The following is a 21,756-nucleotide window of genomic DNA, read 5'->3' on the forward strand; positions in this document are numbered from 1 at the left end:
AGAGATGTGTGGACTAATGGAGAAAAGATGTGTGGACTGGTGGAAAAGAGATGTGAGAACAAGTGGAGAGGCGATGTGTAGACCAGTGGAAAAGAGATAATAGGATGGTGAAGAAGAGATATTAGGATGGTGGAAAAGAGATAATAGGATGGTGGAGAAGAGATAATAGGATGGTGAAGAAGAGATATTAGGATGGTGGAAAAGAGATAATAGGATGGTGGAGAAGAGATAATAGGATGGTGAAGAAGAGATATTAGGATGGTGGAGAAGAGATATTATGATGGTGGAGAAGAGATAATAGGATGGTGGAGAAGAGATAATAGGATGGTGGAGAAGAGATATTAGGATGGTGGAGAAGAGATATTATGATGGTGGAGAAGAGATAATAGGATGGTGGAGAAGAGATAATAGGATGATGGAGAAGAGATAATAGGAAGGTGGAGAAGAGATATTAGGATGGTGGAGAAGAGATATTTGGATGGTGGAGAAGAGATAATAGGATGGTGGAGAAGAGATATTAGGATGGTGGAGAAGAGATAATAGGATGGTGGAGAAGAGATATTAGGATGGTGGAGAAGAGATATTTGGATAGAGGACAAGAGATAATAGGATGGTGGAGAAGAGATAATAGGATGGTGGAGAAGAGATATTAGGATGGTGGAGAAGAGATATTTGGATAGTGGGGAAGAGATATTTGGATAGTGGAGAAGAGATATTAGGATGGTGGGGAAGAGATATTAGGATGGTGGAGAAGATATATTAGGATGGTGGAGAAGAGATATTAGGATGGTGGAGAAGAGATATTAGGATGGTGGAGAAGAGAAATTAGGATGGTGGGGAAGAGATATTTGGATAGTGGAGATGAGATATTAGGATGGTGGAAAATATATATTAGGATGGTGGAGAAGATATATTAGGATGGTGGGGAAGAGATATTTGGATAGTGGGGAAGAGATATTAGGATGGTGGAGAAGAGATATTAGGATGGTGGAGAAGAGATAATAGGATGGTGGAGAAGAGATATTAGGATGTGGAGAAGAGATATTAGGATGGTGGAGAAGAGATAATAGGATGGTGGAGAAGAGATATTAGGATAGTGGAGAAGAGATATTAGGATGGTGGAGAAGAGATATTAGGATGTGGAGAAGAGATATTAGGATGTGGAGAAGAGATATTTGGATGGTGGAGAAGAGATAATAGGATGGTGGAGAAGAGATATTAGGATGTGGAGAAGAGATATTAGGATGGTGGAGAAGAGATAATAGGATGGTGGAGAAGAGATATTAGGATGTGGAGAAGAGATATTAGGATGGTGGAGAAGAGATAATAGGATGGTGGAGAAGAGATATTAGAATGGTGGAGAAGAGATAATAGGATGTGGAGAAGAGATATTAGGATAGTGGAGAAGAGATATTAGGATGGTGGAGAAGAGATATTAGAATGGTGGAGAAGAGATAATAGGATGTGGAGAGAGATATTAGAATAGTGGAGAAGAGATATTAGGATGGTGGAGAAGAGATATTAGGATGGTGGAGAAGAGATATTAGGATGTGGAGAAGAGATATTAGGATAGTTAAGAAGAGATATTAGGATGGTGGAGAAGAGATATTAGGATGTGGAGAAGAGATATTAGGATAGTTTAGAAGAGATATTAGGATAGTTAAGAAGAGATATTAGGATGGTGGAGAAGAGATATTAGGATGGTGGAGAAGAGATATTAGGATGGTGGAGAAGAGATATTAGGATGGTGGAGAAGAGATAATAGGATGGTGGAGAAGAGATATTAGGATGTGGAGAAGAGATATTAGGATGGTGGAGAAGAGATAATAGGATGGTGGAGAAGAGATATTAGAATGGTGGAGAAGAGATAATAGGATGTGGAGAAGAGATATTAGGATAGTGGAGAAGAGATATTAGGATGGTGGAGAAGAGATATTAGAATGGTGGAGAAGAGATAATAGGATGTGGAGAGAGATATTAGAATAGTGGAGAAGAGATATTAGGATAGTGGAGAAGAGATATTAGGATGGTGGAGAAGAGATATTAGGATGGTGGAGAAGAGATATTAGGATGGTGGAGAAGAGATATTAGGATGTGGAGAAGAGATATTAGGATGTGGAGAAGAGATATTAGGATAGTTTAGAAGAGATATTAGGATAGTTAAGAAGAGATATTAGGATGGTGGAGAAGAGATATTAGGATGGTGGAGAAGAGATATTAGGATGGTGGAGAAGAGATATTAGGATGGTGGAGAAGAGATATTAGGATGTGGAGAAGAGATATTAGGATGGTGGAGAAGAGATATTAGGATAGTGGAGAAGAGATATTAGGATGGTGGAGAAGAGATATTAGGATAGTGGAGAAGAGATATTAGGATGGTGGAGAAGAGATATTAGGATGGTGGAGAAGAGATATTAGGATGGTGAAGAAGAGATATTAGGATGGTGGAGAAGAGATAATAGGATGGTGAAGAAGAGATAATAGGATGGTGGAGAAGAGATGTGAGAACTAGTGGAGAAGAGATGTGTGGATTAGTTTAGTAGGAGATGCGTGGACAGCATGGAAGGACATTTGCACTATGTTTAGTGTGAAAGCGTACAATTGAGCGGTGGGTATGAGCAATCTGTGTGGAGAGAACTGGAGAGCTGTAGGGAGACATCGGGAGGGCTTTACCTATTGTAGTCATCATGCCAAGATGTGTTCTTCACATCCAGTATGGTCTTCCTCGCAGACTTCAGAATGGCTAAGTGCTTATGAAATGTCTCTTCAATCTCCAGCAAATTGCGGGTAATTTGGGGGCCGCACTGCCCGGGAAAGCAAGGAAGTGGAGTTTGCTCTCCATCCCCCCAGCGTCCAAACTGCTGCTGACATAAACACACCTAGAATACAAGAAAAGGGTTCATAAGAATGAAGTACTTTTGGCTTTAATAACCGTTTCAGAAGACCACTACTGCCTCCTGTTCCCTATGTGCGGACCCGGCCTGTCCAATGGAAGCCGTCCCTACCGGAATATTCCTCTACCACCGGAAACAATGTCACTAAGACATTATTGGCATGGAGGAAGCCATGTTTGGACAGCATTCATGGGGTAGAGACACAGGTTCAACGTTTTTATGGACAGACTCCTAACTTGAAGGGGTATTCCACCGAGAAAATGCACAAACTGGTGCCGACAACACCTGCGCATTTCGCATTAGATACTGGGTTGATAGAAGGGAGCCGTGATTGGGTACCCCTATTCATTAGTTCAAAAGATGTGTTTAACGCAGCTCTTATATATGGAGGACCAAGGAAATCGCTGGATGCCCAATGATGACGACAGCTACATACAGTATATCAGTAGATACTGAAATCTGTGGCTTGCCGACCTATGAGCTTTGAGGAACCAGTGGCGATCCTACTGTAGCTCACAGACTCTTCATGAAATGTGATTAGATATATAAAGGTGGAGTTCCCCTTTGAGATACTAGAGCGCTTGTCACGCTTAACTCTCTAAGGCAAACTGCGACTTGTAGTTCTACAGATCCCGAATAATTAGAAATTACAACAGCAATAATAGAATCTATAGGAAGAGGAGGACGTTTCTGACTCCTGAAATGATAGAATTATTATTTTTAACCCCCTCATACGTTTCAAGCCAGGAAGAGAAAAAGTTACTCCACCTCTCCGCAGGAGCAGCCTGCATATATGTCTCTTGCTGGCTCTATCACCATAGCAACCTGCCACGTGACAGCGGACACTACAGCTACCCGCAGCACAAATGAATAGGGTTTATAATAGGGACTGAGAAAAGAGACACCGAGCCAGCAGAGGGAATATACAGAACAGGACAATCAACAACCTGTCACATATATACAGCCCTGCAATGCCACCCTGCAGATCTATATTCTCCTGTCTCCTAGACTCATAGCTCTTTTCTATATATATCACCCTGCAGGAGGAGGAGTAGTCTCATAGCTCTCTTCTGTATATATATCACCCTGCAGGAGGAGGAGTAGTCTCATAGCTCTCTTCCATATGTATCACCCTGCAGGAGGAGGAGTAGTCTCATAGCTCTCTTCTATATATATCACCCTGCAGGAGGAGGAGTAGACTCATAGCTCTCTTCTATATGTATCACCCTGCAGGAGGAGGAGTAGACTCATAGCTCTCTTCTATATGTATCACCCTGCAGGAGGAGGAGTAGACTCATAGCTCTCTTCTATATTTATCACCCTGCAGGAGGAGGAGTAGACTCATAGCTCTCTTCTATATATATCACCCTGCAGGAGGAGGGGTAGACTCATAGCTCTCTTCTATATGTATCACCCTGCAGGAGGAGGAGTAGACTCATAGCTCTCTTCTATATATATCACCCTGCAGGAGGAGGAGTAGACTCATAGCTCTCTTCTATATATATATATATATCACCCTGCAGGAGCAGGAGTAGTCTCATAGCTCTCTTCTATATATATCACCCTGCAGGAGGAGGAGTAGACTCATAGCTCTCTTCTATATGTATCACCCTGCAGGAGGAGGAGTAGACTCATAGCTCTCTTCTGTATGTATCACCCTGCAGGAGGAGGAGTAGACTCATAGCTCTCTTCTGTATGTATCACCCTGCAGGAGGAGGAGTAGACTCATAGCTCTCTTCTATATATATCACCCTGCAGGAGGAGGAGTAGTCTCATAGCTCTCTTCTATATATATCACCCTGCAGGAGGAGGAGTAGACTCATAGGTCTCTTCTATATATATCACCCTGCAGGAGGAGGAGTAGACTCATAGCTCTCTTCTATATATATCACCCTGCAGGAGGAGGAGTAGACTCATAGCTCTCTTCTATATGTATCACCCTGCAGGAGGAGGAGTAGACTCATAGCTCTCTTCTATATATATCACCCTGCAGGAGGAGGAGTAGTCTCATAGCTCTCTTCTATATATATCACCATGCAGGAGGAGGAGTAGTCTCATAGCTCTCTTCTATATATATCACCCTGCAGGAGGAGGAGTAGTCTCATAGCTCTCTTCTATATATATCACCCTGCAGGAGGAGGAGTAGACTCATAGCTCTCTTCTATATGTATCACCCTGCAGGAGGAGGAGTAGTCTCATAGCTCTCTTCTATATAAATCACCCTGCAGGAGGAGGAGGAGTAGACTCGTAGCTCTCTTCTATATATATCACCCGGCAGGAGGAGGAGTAGACTCATAGCTCTCTTCTATATATATCACCCTGCAGGAGGAGGAGTAGTCTCATAGCTCTCCTATATATATATATATCACCCTGCAGGAGGAGGAGTATTCTCATAGCTCTCTTCTATATGTATCACCCTGCAGGAGGAGGAGTAGACTCATAGCTCTCTTCTATATGTATCACCCTGCAGGAGGAGGAGTAGACTCATAGCTCTCTTCTATATATATATCACCCTGCAGGAGGAGGAGTAGTCTCATAGCTCTCTTCTATATATATATCACACTGCAGGAGGAGGAGTAGACTCATAGATCTCTTCTATATGTATCACCCTGCAGGAGGAGGAGGAGTCTCATAGCTCTCTTCTATATGTATCACCATGCAGGAGGAGGAGGAGTCTCATAGCTCACTTCTATATATATCACCCTGCCGGAGGAGGAGTTCCACTTTGAGAAACTGGAGCGCTTGTCACGCTTAACTCTCTAAGGCAAACTGCGACTTGTAGTTCTACAGATCCCGAAAAAGTTACTCCACCTCTCCGCAGGAGCAGCCTGCATATATGTCTCTTGCTGGCTCTATCACCATAGCAACCTGCCACGTGACAGCGGACACTACAGCTACCCGCAGCACAAATGAATAGGGTTTATAATAGGGACTGAGAAAAGAGACACCGAGCCAGCAGAGGGAATATACAGAACAGGACAATCAACAACCTGTCACATATATACAGCCCTGCAATGCCACCCTGCAGATCTATATTCTCCTGTCTCCTAGACTCATAGCTCTTTTCTATATATATCACCCTGCAGGAGGAGGAGTAGTCTCATAGCTCTCTTCTGTATATATATCACCCTGCAGGAGGAGGAGTAGTCTCATAGCTCTCTTCTATATATATCACCCTGCAGGAGGAGGAGTAGTCTCATAGCTCTCTTCTATATATATCACCCTGCAGGAGGAGGAGTAGACTCATAGCTCTCTTCTATATGTATCACCCTGCAGGAGGAGGAGTAGTCTCATAGCTCTCTTCCATATGTATCACCCTGCAGGAGGAGGAGTAGACTCATAGCTCTCTTCTATATATATATCACCCTGCAGGAGGAGGAGTAGTCTCATAGCTCTCTTCTATATGTATCACCCTGCAGGAGGAGGAGTAGACTCATAGCTCTCTTCTATATGTATCACCCTGCAGGAGGAGGAGTAGACTCATAGCTCTCTTCTGTATGTATCACCCTGCAGGAGGAGGAGTAGACTCATAGCTCTCTTCTATATATATATCACCCTGCAGGAGGAGGAGTAGTCTCATAGCTCTCTTCTATATATATCACCCTGCAGGAGGAGGAGTAGTCTCATAGCTCTCTTCTATATATATCACCCTGCAGGAGGAGGAGTAGACTCATAGCTCTCTTCTATATATATCACCCTGCAGGAGGAGGAGTAGTCTCATAGCTCTCTTCTATATATATCACCCTGCAGGAGGAGGAGTAGACTCATAGCTCTCTTCTATATAAATCACCCTGCAGGAGGAGGAGGAGTAGACTCGTAGCTCTCTTCTATATATATCACCCGGCAGGAGGAGGAGTAGACTCATAGCTCTCTTCTATATATATCACCTTGCAGGAGGAGGAGTAGTCTCATAGCTCTCCTATATATATATATATCACCCTGCAGGAGGAGGAGTATTCTCATAGCTCTCTTCTATATGTATCACCCTGCAGGAGGAGGAGTAGACTCATAGCTCTCTTCTATATATATATCACACTGCAGGAGGAGGAGTAGACTCATAGATCTCTTCTATATGTATCACCCTGCAGGAGGAGGAGGAGTCTCATAGCTCTCTTCTATATGTATCACCATGCAGGAGGAGGAGGAGTCTCATAGCTCACTTCTATATGTATCACCCTGCAGGAGGAGGAGTTCCACTTTGAGAAACTGGAGCGCTTGTCACGCTTAACTCTCTAAGGCAAACTGCGACTTGTAGTTCTACAGATCCCGAAAAAGTTACTCCACCTCTCCGCAGGAGCAGCCTGCATATATGTCTCTTGCTGGCTCTATCACCATAGCAACCTGCCACGTGACAGCGGACACTACAGCTACCCGCAGCACAAATGAATAGGGTTTATAATAGGGACTGAGAAAAGAGACACCGAGCCAGCAGAGGGAATATACAGAACAGGACAATCAACAACCTGTCACATATATACAGCCCTGCAATGCCACCCTGCAGATCTATATTCTCCTGTCTCCTAGACTCATAGCTCTTTTCTATATATATCACCCTGCAGGAGGAGGAGTAGACTCATAGCTCTCTTCTATATGTATCACCCTGCAGGAGGAGGAGTAGTCTCATAGCTCTCTTCTATATATATCACCCTGCAGGAGGAGGAGTAGTCTCATAGCTCTCTTCTATATATATCACCCTGCAGGAGGAGGAGTAGACTCATAGCTCTCTTCTATATGTATCACCCTGCAGGAGGAGGAGTAGTCTCATAGCTCTCTTCCATATGTATCACCCTGCAGGAGGAGGAGTAGACTCATAGCTCTCTTCTATATATATCACCCTGCAGGAGGAGGAGTAGTCTCATAGCTCTCTTCTATATGTATCACCCTGCAGGAGGAGGAGTAGACTCATAGCTCTCTTCTATATGTATCACCCTGCAGGAGGAGGAGTAGACTCATAGCTCTCTTCTGTATGTATCACCCTGCAGGAGGAGGAGTAGTTTCATAGCTCTCTTCTATATATATCACCATGCAGGAGGAGGAGTAGTCTCATAGCTCTCTTCTATATATATCACCCTGCAGGAGGAGGAGTAGTCTCATAGCTCTCTTCTATATATATCACCCTGCAGGAGGAGGAGTAGACTCATAGCTCTCTTCTATATATATCAGCCTGCAGGAGGAGGAGTAGACTCATAGCTCTCTTCTATATGTATCACCCTGCAGGAGGAGGAGGAGTCTCATAGCTCTCTTCTATATATATCACCCTGCAGGAGGAGGAGTCTCATAGCTCTCTTCTATATGTATCACCCTGCAGGAGGAGGAGTAGACACATAGCTCTCTTCTATATGTATCACCCTGCAGGAGGAGGAGTAGACTCATAGGTCTCTTCTATATATATATAATTACACTGCAGGAGGAGGAGTAGACTCATAGCTCTCTTCTGTATGTATCACCCTGCAGGAGGAGGAGTAGACTCATAGGTCTCTTCTATATATATATAATTACACTGCAGGAGGAGGAGTAGACTCATAGCTCTCTTCTGTATGTATCACCCTGCAGGAGGAGGAGTAGACTCATAGCACTCTTCTATATATATTACCCTGCAGGAGGAGGAGTAGACTCATAGCTCTCTTCTATATGTATCACTCTGCAGGAGGAGGAGTAGTCTCATAGCTCTCTTCTATATGTATCACCCTGCAGGAGGAGGAGTAGACTCATAGCTCTCTTCTATATGTATCTCCCTGCAGGAGGAGGAGTAGACTCATAGCTCTCTTCTATATATATCACCCTGCAGGAGGAGGAGTAGTCTCATAGCGCTCTTCTATATATATCACCCTGCAGGAGGAGGAGTAGTCTCATAGCTCTCTTCTATATGTATCACCCTGCAGGAGGAGGAGGAGTAGACTCATAGCTCTCTTCTATATGTATCACCCTGCAGGAGGAGGATCAGTCTCATAGCTCTCTTCTATATATATATCACCCTGCAGGAGGAGGAGTAGTCTCATAGCTCTCTTCTATATATATCACCCTGCAGGAGGAGGAGTAGACTCATAGCTCTCTTCTATATATATATATATATCACCCTGCAGGAGGAGGAGTAGACTCATAGCTCTCTTCTATATATATATATATATCACCCTGCAGGAGGAGGAGTAGACTCATAGCTCTCTTCTATATATATCACCCTGCAGGAGGAGGAGTAGACTCATAGCTCTCTTCTATATATATATATATCACCCTGCAGGAGGAGGAGTAGACTCATAGCTCTCTTCTATATGTAACACCCTGCAGGAGGAGGAGTAGACTCATAGCTCTCTTCTATATGTATCACCCTGCAGGAGGAGGAGTAGACTCATACCTCTCTTCTATATGTATCACCCTGCAGGAGGAGGAGTAGACTCGTAGCTCTCTTCTATATGTATCACCCTGCAGGAGGAGGAGTAGACTCATAGCTCTCTTCTATATAGATATCACCCTGCAGGAGGAGGAGTAGACTCATAGCTCTCTTCTATATGTATCACCCTGCAGGAGGAGGAGTAGTCTCATAGCTCTCTTCTATATGTATCACCCTGCAGGAGGAGGAGTAGACTCATAGCTCTCTTCTATATATATCACCCTGCAGGAGGAGGAGTAGTCTCATAGCTCTCTTCTATATATATCACCCTGCAGGAGGAGGAGTAGACTTATAGCTCTCTTCTATATGTATCACCCTGCAGGAGGAGGAGTAGACTCATAGCTCTCTTCTATATGTATCACCCTGCAGGAGGAGGAGGAGTCTCATAGCTCTCTTCTATATATATATATCACCCTGCAGGAGGAGGAGTAGACTCATAGTTCTCTTCTATATGTATCACCCTGCAGGAGGAGGAGTAGAGTCATAGCTCTCTTCTATATATATATATCACCCTGCAGGAGGAGTAGACGACTCATAGCTCTCTTCTATATGTATCACCCTGCAGGAGGAGGAGTAGACTCATAGCTCTCTTCTATATGTATCACCCTGCAGGAGGAGGAGTAGACTCATAGCTCTCTTCTATATATATATCACCCTGCAGGAGGAGGAGTAGTCTCATAGCTCTCTTCTATATGTATCACCCTGCAGGAGGAGTAGACTCATAGCTCTCTTCTATATATATATCACCCTGCAGGAGGAGTAGACTCATAGCTCTCTTCTATATATATCACCCTGCAGGAGGAGGAGTAGACTCATAGCTCTCTTCTATATATATCACCCTGCAGGAGGAGGAGTAGTCTCATAGCTCTCTTCTATATATATCACCCTGCAGGAGGAGGAGTAGACTTATAGCTCTCTTCTATATGTATCACCCTGCAGGAGGAGGAGTAGACTCATAGCTCTCTTCTATATGTATCACCCTGCAGGAGGAGGAGGAGTCTCATAGCTCTCTTCTATATATATATATCACCCTGCAGGAGGAGGAGTAGACTCATAGCTCTCTTCTATATATATCACCCTGCAGGAGGAGGAGTAGACTCATAGCTCTCTTCTATATGTATCACCCTGCAGGAGGAGGAGTAGACTCATAGCTCTCTTCTATATGTATCACTCTGCAGGAGGAGGAGTAGACTCATAGCTCTCTTCTATATGTATCACCCTGCAGGAGGAGGAGTAGACTCATAGCTCTCTATATATATATCACCCTGCAGGAGGAGTAGACTCATAGCTCTCTTCTATATATATCACCCTGCAGGAGGAGGAGTAGACTCATAGCTCTCTTCTATATATATCACCCTGCAGGAGGAGGAGTAGTCTCATAGCTCTCTTCTATATATATCACCCTGCAGGAGGAGGAGTAGACTTATAGCTCTCTTCTATATGTATCACCCTGCAGGAGGAGGAGTAGACTCATAGCTCTCTTCTATATGTATCACCCTGCAGGAGGAGGAGGAGTCTCATAGCTCTCTTCTATATATATATATATCACCCTGCAGGAGGAGGAGTAGACTCATAGCTCTCTTCTATATGTATCACCCTGCAGGAGGAGGGGTAGACTCATAGTTCTCTTCTATATGTATCACCCTGCAGGAGGAGGAGTAGACTCATAGCTCTCTTCTGTATATATCACCCTGCAGGAGGAGGAGTAGACTCATAGCTCTCTTCTATATGTATCACCCTGCAGGAGGAGGAGTAGACTCCTAGCTCTCTTCTATATGTATCACCCTGCAGGAGGAGGAGTAGACTCATAGCTCTCTTCTATATATATATCACCCTGCAGGAGGAGGAGTAGTCTCATAGCTCTCTTCTATATGTATCACCCTGCAGGAGGAGTAGACTCATAGCTCTCTTCTATATATATATCACCCTGCAGGAGGAGGAGTAGACTCATAGCTCTCATCTATATATATCACGCTGCAGGAGGAGGAGTAGTCTCATAGCTCTCTTCTATATGTATCACCCTGCTGGAGGAGTAGTAGACTCATAGCTCTCTTCTATATGTATCACCCTGCAGGAGGAGGAGTAGTCTCATAGCTCTCTTCTATATATATCACCCTGCAGGAGGAGGAGTAGACTCATAGCTCTCTTCTATATATATCACCCTGCAGGAGGAGGAGTAGTCTCATAGCTCTCTTCTGTATATATCACCCTGCAGGAGGAGGAGTAGACTCATAGCTCTCTTCTATATATATCACCCTGCAGGAGGAGTAGTAGTCTCATAGCTCTCTTCAATATGTATCACCCTGCAGGAGGAGTAGACTCATAGCTCTCTTCTATATGTATCACCCTGCAGGAGGAGGAGTAGACTCATAGCTCTCTTCTATATATATCACCCTGCAGGAGGAGGAGTAGACTCATAGCTCTCTTCTATATGTATCACCCTGCAGGAGGAGGAGTAGACTCATAGCTCTCTTCTATATGTATCACTCTGCAGGAGGAGGAGTAGACTCATAGCTCTCTTCTATATGTATCACCCTGCAGGAGGAGGAGTAGACTCATAGCTCTCTATATATATATCACCCTGCAGGAGGAGTAGACTCATAGCTCTCTTCTATATATATCACCCTGCAGGAGGAGGAGTAGACTCATAGCTCTCTTCTATATGTATCACCCTGCAGGAGGAGGAGTAGACACATAGCTCCTTTCTATGTGATATATGAGAAAGCTCAGACATAATTCCTATACCATATTTTCTGTACCTCCAGGAGATCTTTACAGCGTTGTATAAAGGCGTCCACTTGAGCAAAGATGCTTGTTTGGTCCAAAACCCATCCAACCATGGAAAACCTGCGGAATGAATAACCTGGCAGTGAGTGGGATCAATTAATGTAATACAATGGCGCGGTTTACATGGGCCGTTTGTTCAATGTATTGGACTACATAACAAAATTTCATATTAAGCATACAGCGGGAGCTGTCAGAGCCGTACATAATAAATACCGCTCAAATCAGGTGTGCACGACACCTGCAGGTGTCAATAAATAAGAAGCCGAAAATAATACAATAAAAACAGACTGCTGAAAACGCAGGGTGGGCTTGTGAGAGATGGAAGATAGGGGAGAGGTCAGCGGCAGAGAAGAAAAATAACATGAATTAATATGAGAATTCCTGTAATATACAACGCCACCGAGCAAAACATGTGATGTAATATACCTGACGTGAAATCTGCCTCGTGCCCCCGTACTGTGGGGTGTCATTGACAAGAGCGGAACAAAAAATGCCAGAGAGACTCTTGGGGTCCCTAAAAAAAATGACACACCGACACTTGGGGTACAGGATAATGATACTGACACTTGGGGTACAGGATAATGATATACTGACACTTGGGGACAGGATAATGACACACTGACACTTGGGGTACAGAATAATGACACTTGGGGTACAGGATAATGATACACTGACACTTGGGGTACAGGATAATTATACACTGACATGTGGGGTACAGAATAATGACACTGACACTTGGGGTACAGGATAGTGATACACTGACACTTGGGGTACGGGATAATGATACACTGACACTTGGGGTACAGGATAATGATACACTGACACTTGGGGTACAGGATAATGATACACTGACACTTGGGGTCCAGGATAATGACACACTGATGGTTGGGGTACAGCAAAATGGCAGTGGAATAAAGTGTATAGTCCCCCTACATACCTGTGGTGTACCTGGGCTGCCCTCATATACTGCTCCTTCCATGCCATGCAGCACTGTATACAGTCTTGTAACACCTGGCGACTTGATCTGATGTAACCATCAAAGATTCGATCTAAAGATATTTCTCGGCTACACAGTCGGATGAATTCATTACTTATCTGTGGAGACACAGAGTAGATATGAAGTAGATGTAGACACGGACTAGATGTAGACACGGAGCGGACGTAGACACGGAGCGGACGTAGACACGGAGAGGACGTAGACACGGAGAGGACGTAGACACGGAGAGGACGTAGACACGGAGCGGACGTAGACACGGAGCGGACGTAGACACGGAGCGGACGTAGACACGGAGAGGACGTAGACACGGAGAGGACGGAGACACGGAGCGGACGTAGACACGGAGAGGACGTAGGCACGGAGCGGACGTAGACACGGAGCGGACGTAGACACGGAGCGGACGTAGACACGGAGAGGACGTAGGCACGGAGAGGACGTAGGCACGGAGCGGACGTAGGCACGGAGAGGACGTAGGCACGGAGAGGACGTAGGCACGGAGAGGACGTAGACACGGAGCGGACGTAGACACGGAGCGGACGTAGACACGGAGCGGACGTAGACACGGAGAGGACGTAGGCACGGAGCGGACGTAGACACGGAGCGGACGTAGACACGGAGAGGACGTAGACACGGAGAGGACGTAGACACGGAGTTGACGTAAACACGGAGCGGACGTAGACACGGAGCGGACGTAGACACGGAGCGGACGTAGACACGGAGCGGACGTAGACACGGAGCGGACGTAGACACGGAGAGAACGTAGGCACGGAGAGGACGTAGGCACGGAGAGGACGTAGGCACGGAGAGGACGTAGGCACGGAGCGGACGTAGGCACGGAGCGGACGTAGGCACGGAGCGGACGTAGGCACGGAGCGGACGTAGGCACGGAGCGGACGTAGACACGGAGCGGACGTAGACACGGAGCGGACGTAGACACGGAGCGGACGTAGACACGGAGCGGACATAGACACGGAGTAGACGTAGGTATGGAGTTAAGTTCTACATACAGCACAGGTTACATAGACCACGGGCCAGGTTTTACATCCAAACCACTAGATAATGTCACCAATAGTTTGCGGCTTTATCACATATAATAATCTGCAGATAATAACGTAGGTGATGTACTGTTTACACGGGACTTTATGTGCTCATGAACATATACTGTAAGTTTTTACAGGGTGCTTGGACCCACTTGAATTAGGACATTCCCTGGACGGAGTAATCCCAGATTTCTATACGGCATCAGATTGTACTGCAGACGTCTTCAGTGAGGTCACAGAGAGAAGGTGTTTCCATTCATTGCAGGTGAGAACTTCACTTCAGGGGGCAGCATCTTTGCAGACGTGCCGCCCACCCTTTTGAAGTGCAATTCCCTGGCAGACAACAGGTGGCAGGAAGAGCATGGGGTTAGGTAAATGAAAAGGAAAATAAATTATGGGCATTGCTAGTCTGTCTCAGGTTGCAGAAATACACTTTTAGAAATTACGAGTGATTCTTAAGAGGGAGCGGGGCATGCAGGACCCTCCAGAACAGAGAGCAGTTACAAAGAGAGTCTCCCACTCCTGAAGACCCGCACATCTCTGCTTATTTCCTGAGCTGCTCACTAATTTTTAATGGGCCCTATGCAATGCTAAATTTCTCCTGTGGTGGCGCTGCAGGGAAACTGGACACTTGCTCCCCAAAGATTATAGCTGATCGTTCAGGGTCTTAAAAGCCCTGTGATCAGCTTATTGTCAGGGGAATCTTCTTACAAAAAGGGATTGTCCAAAGTGGGCCCTTAAATAAAAGTCCAGTCATATTATTGTACTAGATAATTGCTGAATCAATCTATTACGTGACGCCAGTGGGAGTTGTTACCAATATTATAACATGGAGGATTTCCACCATGTCAGAGCATTGAAGGTGCTACATGAATGTAAACACAAGTGACATGATCCCTGGCCATCTACCTAAAGAGCTCACTACTTGGTTTGGGGTGTGTATGAATATACAACAACTGTTTTTTGCTTCTTACTTTCCGGAAAAGTGCGGTAAGACGTTCCCGCGTGTTGTAGTAGGGCGAGTTGACCCAGATGATGCGGACAAGGCTGAGGAGATGAGGAAGTTTGCCAGGAATTTCCTTTATCTTGAGGGACACCATCTCTTCAAATGGTTGTTTCAGAAGAGACAGGAAATTTAGGTTAGACTGAGCCTGGACGGATCCCTCCTGAAAGAGAAACACACACACATTAGACATAATGCAGAACAAGATTGGTGTCATGGTTCGGCTTCAACTGCAAAGGGGAGACATTTCCTCAACCTGTTGCAGGAAAATTTTATGGGCCAGTTTGTGGAAAACCCGACTAGAGGTGAAGCTCTGTTGGATCTGGTCATTTCTAATAATGCAGATCTTGTTGGGAATGTCAATGTTCGTGAAAACCTCGGTAACAGTGATCATAATATAGTTACATTTTACCTATACTGTAAAAAACAAACGCAGGCTGGGAGGGCAAAAACATTTAATTTTAAGAAAGCCAATTTCCCCAGGATGAGGGCTGCAATTCAGGATATAGACTGGGAAGAACTAATGTCAAATAATGGAACAAATGATAAATGGGAGATTTTCAAATCTACTTTGAGTTATTATAGTGCAAAATTTATTCCTACAGGTAATAAGTATAAACGACTCAAATTAAACCCCACATGGCTTACACCTTCTGTGAAAGGGGCAATACATGACAAAAAAAGGGCATTTAAAAAATACAAATCTGAGGGTACAGCTGTAGCCTTTGTAAAATATAAAGAGCTTAATAAAATCTGTAAAAATGTAATAAAATTAGCAAAAATACAAAATGAAAGGCAGGTGGCCAAGGATAGTAAAACAAATCCTAAAAAATTCTTCAAGCATATAAATGCAAAAAAGCCAAGGTCTGAACATGTAGGACCCCTAGATAATGGTAATGGGGAGTTGATCACAGGGGATCAAGAGAAGGCAGAGTTACTAAATGGGTTCTTTAGCTCTGTATATACAAAAGAAGAAAGAGCAGCTGATGTAGCCGGTGCCAGTGCTGTTAATCTATCAGTTGATATACTGAATTGGATGAATGTAGAGATGGTCCAAGCTAAATTAAATAAAATAAATGTGCACAAGGCCCCGGGACCAGATGGGTTACACCCTAGAATTCTTAAAGAGCTTAGTTCAGTTATTTCTGTCCCCCTTTTCATAATATTCAGAGAATCTCTAGTGACTGGTATAGTGCCAAGGGACTGGCGCAGGGCAAATGTGGTGCCTATTTTCAAAAAGGGCTCTAGGTCTTCCCCGGGTAATTATAGACCAGTAAGCTTAACATCCATCGTGGGGAAAATGTTTGAGGGGCTATTGAGGGACTATATACAGGATTATGTGACAATAAATAGCATTATAAGTGACAGCCAGCACGGTTTTACTAAGGACAGAAGTTGTCAAACTAACCTAATCTGTTTTTATGAAGAGGTGAGCAGAAGTCTAGACAGAGGGGCCGCTGTGGATTTAGTGTTTTTAGACTTTGCAAAGGCATTTGACACTGTCCCCCATAGACGCCTAATGGGTAAATTAAGGACTATAGGTTTAGAAAATATAGTTTGTAATTGGATTGAGAATTGGCTCAAGGACCGTATCCAGAGGGTTGTGGTCAATGATTCCTTCTCTGAATGGTCCCCGGTTATAAGTGGTGTACCCCAGGGTTCAGTGCTGGGACCACTATTATTCAACTTATTTATTAATGATATAGAGGAAGGGATTAATAGCACTATTTCTATTTTTGCAGATGACACCACGCTATGTAATATAGTTCAGACTATGGAAGATGTTCATGAATTACAGGCAGATTTAAACAAACTAAGTGTTTGGGCGTCCACTTGGCAAATGAAGTTTAATGTAGATAAATGTAAAGTTATGCATCTTGGTACCAACAACCTGCATGCATCATATGTCCTAGGGGGCGCTACACTGGCGGATTCACTTGTTGAGAAGGATCTGGGTGTACTTGTAAATCATAAACTCAATAACAGCATGCAGTGTCAATCAGCTGCTTCAAAGGCCAGCAGGATATTGTCGTGTATTAAAAGAGGCATGGACTCGCGGGACAGGGATGTAATAATGCCACTTTACAAAGCATTAGTGAGGCCTCATCTAGAATATGCAGTTCAGTTCTGGGCTCCAGTTCATAGAAAGGATGCCCTGGAGTTGGAAAAAATACAAAGAAGAGCAACGAAGCTAATAAGGGGCATGGAGAATTTAAGTTATGAGGAAAGATTGAAAGAATTAAACCTATTTAGCCTTGAAAAAAGAAGACTAAGGGGGGACATGATTAACTTATATAAATATATTAATGGCACATACAAAAAATATGGTGAAATCCTGTTCCTTGTAAAACCCCCTCAAAAAACAAGGGGGCACTCCCTCCGTCTGGAGAAAAAAAGGTTCAAGCTGCAGAGGCGACAAGGCTTCTTTACAGTGAGAACTGTGAATTTATGGAATAGCCTACCGCAGGAGCTGGTCACAGCAGGGACAGTAGATGGCTTTAAAAAAGGGTTAGATAATTTCCTAGAACAAAAAAATATTAGCTCCTATGTGTAGAAATTTTTCCTTCCCTTTTCCCTTCCCTTGGTTGAACTTGATGGACATGTGTCTTTTTTCAGCCGTACTAACTATGTAACTATATGTAACTATGTAGGTACTGGCAAATAAAGAATGGGCCAAAGGGGCAAAGATGTCCCCCCTGTTATGAAAGTTTTATTTTAAATTTATGATTATTTGATGTAATGAAATTAAATATACACTGAGCTATACACAGCTTATTAGGAAATGTTTTTAGCTGATAGAGTGTTAAATATGCTTTGCTTTCAAGTCTGGGACAGTGGAAATTTCTCAATAAAGACAGATGGAATTTAAGGAAGTTCAACTTTATTCCAGTTTTAGATGTAAGAGTCAAAATATGCTATATGAAGCAAAACGGCATTAGACTAGTATTTTGTGTAAGATACTTACTGTCATGTGCAAAATGTCACCTGGTTGTGGTTAAAGTCTATATAAACCAGAGTTTATGTAAAGAAGACAGACAACTGCCGATCTGCCACTTGTCTCCTTGTCGCAAGAATAAAAATGAAGCTCTTATTGAGGTGAAAATTTGAATCATTATTGATAAGTATGGAAAATTCTTCTAACATCTTGGTCCTTCGAACCGGAAACCAATATCTCCAGACCCTCGTCCCCTCAAAGACTGCATACCGTGCACGGGGTGAGTTATTCAATGAACTCACTAAATCTAAAGACCTCCGGTTGATTGCTGTCAATAAGAGGCCAGTCTGATGGGACGGACAGGGTGGAGTGACGGATTCTAAAAGAACATAGACCGGAGAAATGAGGATTCGAGTTTTCATCTGAATAACGGTAATATAATTTTGTTTATATGTGTTTTTATTATTTTTCATATTTAGATGTTATAAGGTTACGTGATAAAAACCTAAGTTGGATCTTAGGTACTAAGACTGGGTCTTAGTTATTTTAAGCTCAGGTCTTAATATAAAAATCTGGGAATAGCGGTTCTCGAGATTAGTAGTCCATAGCCAGTGTGAGAAGTCTACAGGTAATAAATAACTCCGTGCAGCACGTAAAAGATAAAGTACTTGGAGATTTGGAGGATCTCTTATAGAGTATTAGGATTATTTGTTTTATAAAGTTTAAGATTGTGACAAAGTATTGAATGATTGAGATAAACTAAATCCAAAATTAAAGAAAGATAAAGACTTTCAAACTGTGGTGTAAAGACACATCCAGAAGATCTGCTGCTGGTCTGACCAGCCCCTAATTGCCTCTGGACGACTCTGACACCAGAAGTTTTAAGGTAATCAAGTATTTCTTTGGTGCAGTTGAAAGAAATGGTTGTTATAGATGAAACATATATGAGACTCCTTGACTGTGAAGATTGAATGTATAAGGGTTAAATAAATAAAACCTTGTGTGTATAAGGGAGTCCAATTAGGAACGGTCCTTTGTAAAATTGTTACAAGGACTAATCAGTAGGCAAAATACTGTTAAAACACCCAGGAACATTAAGTATATGACTGATCAGCATTATACTTGTGCATGTTGTTGTAGGTTTTGTGTGTGTACTGTGACTTTGGTGAAAATACCTTGTGGTCAAGATATACGAGGTATACAGAAATATAGAATATGGGACAGAGAAGTTTTTCTTATATAAAGGTGTTTGTTTGATTTGATGTACAGGACTTGTCAATGAACTGATGGGACCCAAACCTCAGGGGTGATAGCATGAGATTGGTGATAGTATTATTTTCTTAGTTGAGACCCTATTGTCTGAGGTTTATAATTATAATGTATGTAAACATGCCACGATATTGTGAATAACAACTTGAGATATTTTATGTGGAGTTATGAGGTGAAGGTCACTGGTTGTTGTCACTCATAAGTAAGAAGTACATGGCAGCAATGAGAGCCCGGAGGTTATGTTACCCGGGTGTCTTTAAGTTTGAGAAAGATGCTGCCCACGACCTGTTATATCTGCAGGGGTAAAAGTCCCTTTAGGACAGTAAGTGACAGTGCGACAATTATGACCAATATGTACCGTGGTAGGAGAAGTTTGGTTTTTTGCCAATATTAGTAGGTTTAGCAGTAAAGAATGCTCATAATATAGAGAAAGTGGCCGTCAGATTGGACACTGTTACAGTTTATGTGTTTGATGTTTTGAATGCTGCCCAAGAGGGCATTTGCCAAGTAGTTGGCCCAGCCTGTTGCCACTGTATAGACCTTTTTGGCATTATACAGGACAAGTATGACCATAGAGCAAGCTAAGAAAAGAAAGTCCGTAAGGGGGATAAGCCCTCTTTTAAGTACCTGGCTTGGGTACAAAATGTCCTCAAATAAACAAAAGGTGGGAAATGTGAAAGTGATTATAATAATGTTTAAATGAATTCATTTTGTGCAGCAGCCATCTTGCCTGGAGACCCCGTCTTGTTCTAATGTAGTGAATAATAAAGACATTGTTCCTTTAAGACAAGTATATTAATGCTGATTTCGTATGTTATTAAAAGTAGTTATTTTTGACTTTGGTTCTCATACGAAACTCAAAGGGAAGAATTATTGCTTAGTGATTATTGATGCATTTACCAAATGGGTAGACCATTTGTAATACCACAGTTAAAACCATTCTCTAGGATGGCTGAGGAGCCTGATATTTCACTTGCTGAATATATGGCAAAAATGCTAACCAACGGGGAAGTTTCTATCTCTAATTGTATTCCAGGTGACCCTGTACCTGAACCTGAAACTGTGAAGCCAGGAAATTGGATATTATTTTCATTGAAAAAAGATCATATCAGGTTCTGCTTACCACACCTATGGCCGTACACATAGCCGAACGTAGCTCTTGGATATACACACAAAACATCCAGAGCCTGGGAGGAGACAGGGCAAAATGTTCTAGGTATTCTATGGGGGTCCAAGGTGTATCCACCTAAGGTATGGGATCCCTGGTAAGCAGGGTTGGGAGTATGATTCCCTAAAGACTTAGGTTCACTGAAGGTTAGACTGCAACATATGAAATAGATTTGCGACCTGTGGTTAGAGATCAATGCACTGATTGGTCAGCGTCATACACTTCTCTCCACAACGCCCACTTGGCCATATAGTAAAACACGCCCAGTTGTCCATTAAGAAAGTCATTGGCATAAAGCTAAAATAGGTCATAACTCCGTCAAAAATGATCGTTTTTCTAAATAAAAAACACTGCTGTAATCTACATTACAGCGCCGATCATATTATGTACAATATAGGGCACTTATAATGTGGTGACAGAGCCGCTTTAAGAAAAAGGATTCAACTGAAGGTTCTTTAGCCCCGGAGATAAACCCACCCTCCATAGTCTATCTGGCGAACTTCGTTAATGAAGATGAAATGACATTAGAAACAGGTTACAGTGATAAACATGAATGGTTAGCCTGGATAGGATACACTGTAATCCAAAATCAGGCTGTCAGATAAGGAGAACCCACAAGGTCTGCAATGCGTGTTATCTTTATATAATGCATCATATAATCCAGGTGATAAATGATGTAAGACATTCTCTTTATTGTACCCACCTGTGGGGAGAGATGAAATCCCTCCCTTAGTGGTTGATTACTCAGACAACTACACCTGCTTTCTGAGGAATGGGCAAGGTAAGAAAGTCGGGAACCTCACTGAAGAGTTTTGTGAAACCACCATAGATATTGGTACCGATAATGGTAATTAGTTTACCAACCAGACAAGGGCAAGGACTGATCTCTGGTGGCTTTGTGGAGACAGGAAGGCCAAGTGGCAGGGAGGCTGTACTCTGGTTCAGCTTCTGATGACATCCACTTGTTTTTAGCACCCGAGTTTCAGAGAATGAGAAAAAGCCCTGGAGACTATCTGAATCGCTATAAGCGGTCTATCCCTGGAGGTTCCTTTGACCATAGAATATACATAGATGAAATAGGAGTACCCCGAGGGGGGACAAATGAGCTTAAGGCCCGAAATCAGATTGCATCAGGCTTGGAGTCTGTACTTTTCTGGTGGTCTACGATAAATAAGAATGTCGACTGGATTAAATATATTTATTACAATCAACAAAGAGTTGTTAATTATACCAGAGATGCAATAAAGGGCATTGCAGATCAGTTGGGACCTATAT

The 21,756-nt window shown here is 43.2% G+C and overlaps 1 protein-coding gene across 2 annotated transcripts in view; it reads right to left on the reverse strand.

Moving 5' to 3' along the window:
• The window catches only part of DNAH2 (dynein axonemal heavy chain 2), a 131,306-nt gene that overhangs the window by 66,266 nt on the left and 43,284 nt on the right, over nucleotides 1-21,756 (reverse strand). For both annotated transcript variants that reach the window (XM_075859259.1, XM_075859260.1), the window contains 4 exons: nucleotides 15,081-15,272; nucleotides 13,007-13,164; nucleotides 12,042-12,129; nucleotides 2,674-2,879 (listed from right to left, as the gene is read on the reverse strand). In XM_075859259.1, the coding sequence (XP_075715374.1) occupies nucleotides 2,674-2,879; nucleotides 12,042-12,129; nucleotides 13,007-13,164; nucleotides 15,081-15,272 (644 nt within the window). The remainder of the gene's footprint in view (nucleotides 1-2,673; nucleotides 2,880-12,041; nucleotides 12,130-13,006; nucleotides 13,165-15,080; nucleotides 15,273-21,756) is intronic.

The sequence above is a fragment of the Rhinoderma darwinii genome, chromosome 3 (genome assembly GCF_050947455.1).
Source record: "Rhinoderma darwinii isolate aRhiDar2 chromosome 3, aRhiDar2.hap1, whole genome shotgun sequence".
NCBI classification, from domain to species: Eukaryota; Metazoa; Chordata; class Amphibia; order Anura; family Rhinodermatidae; genus Rhinoderma; species Rhinoderma darwinii.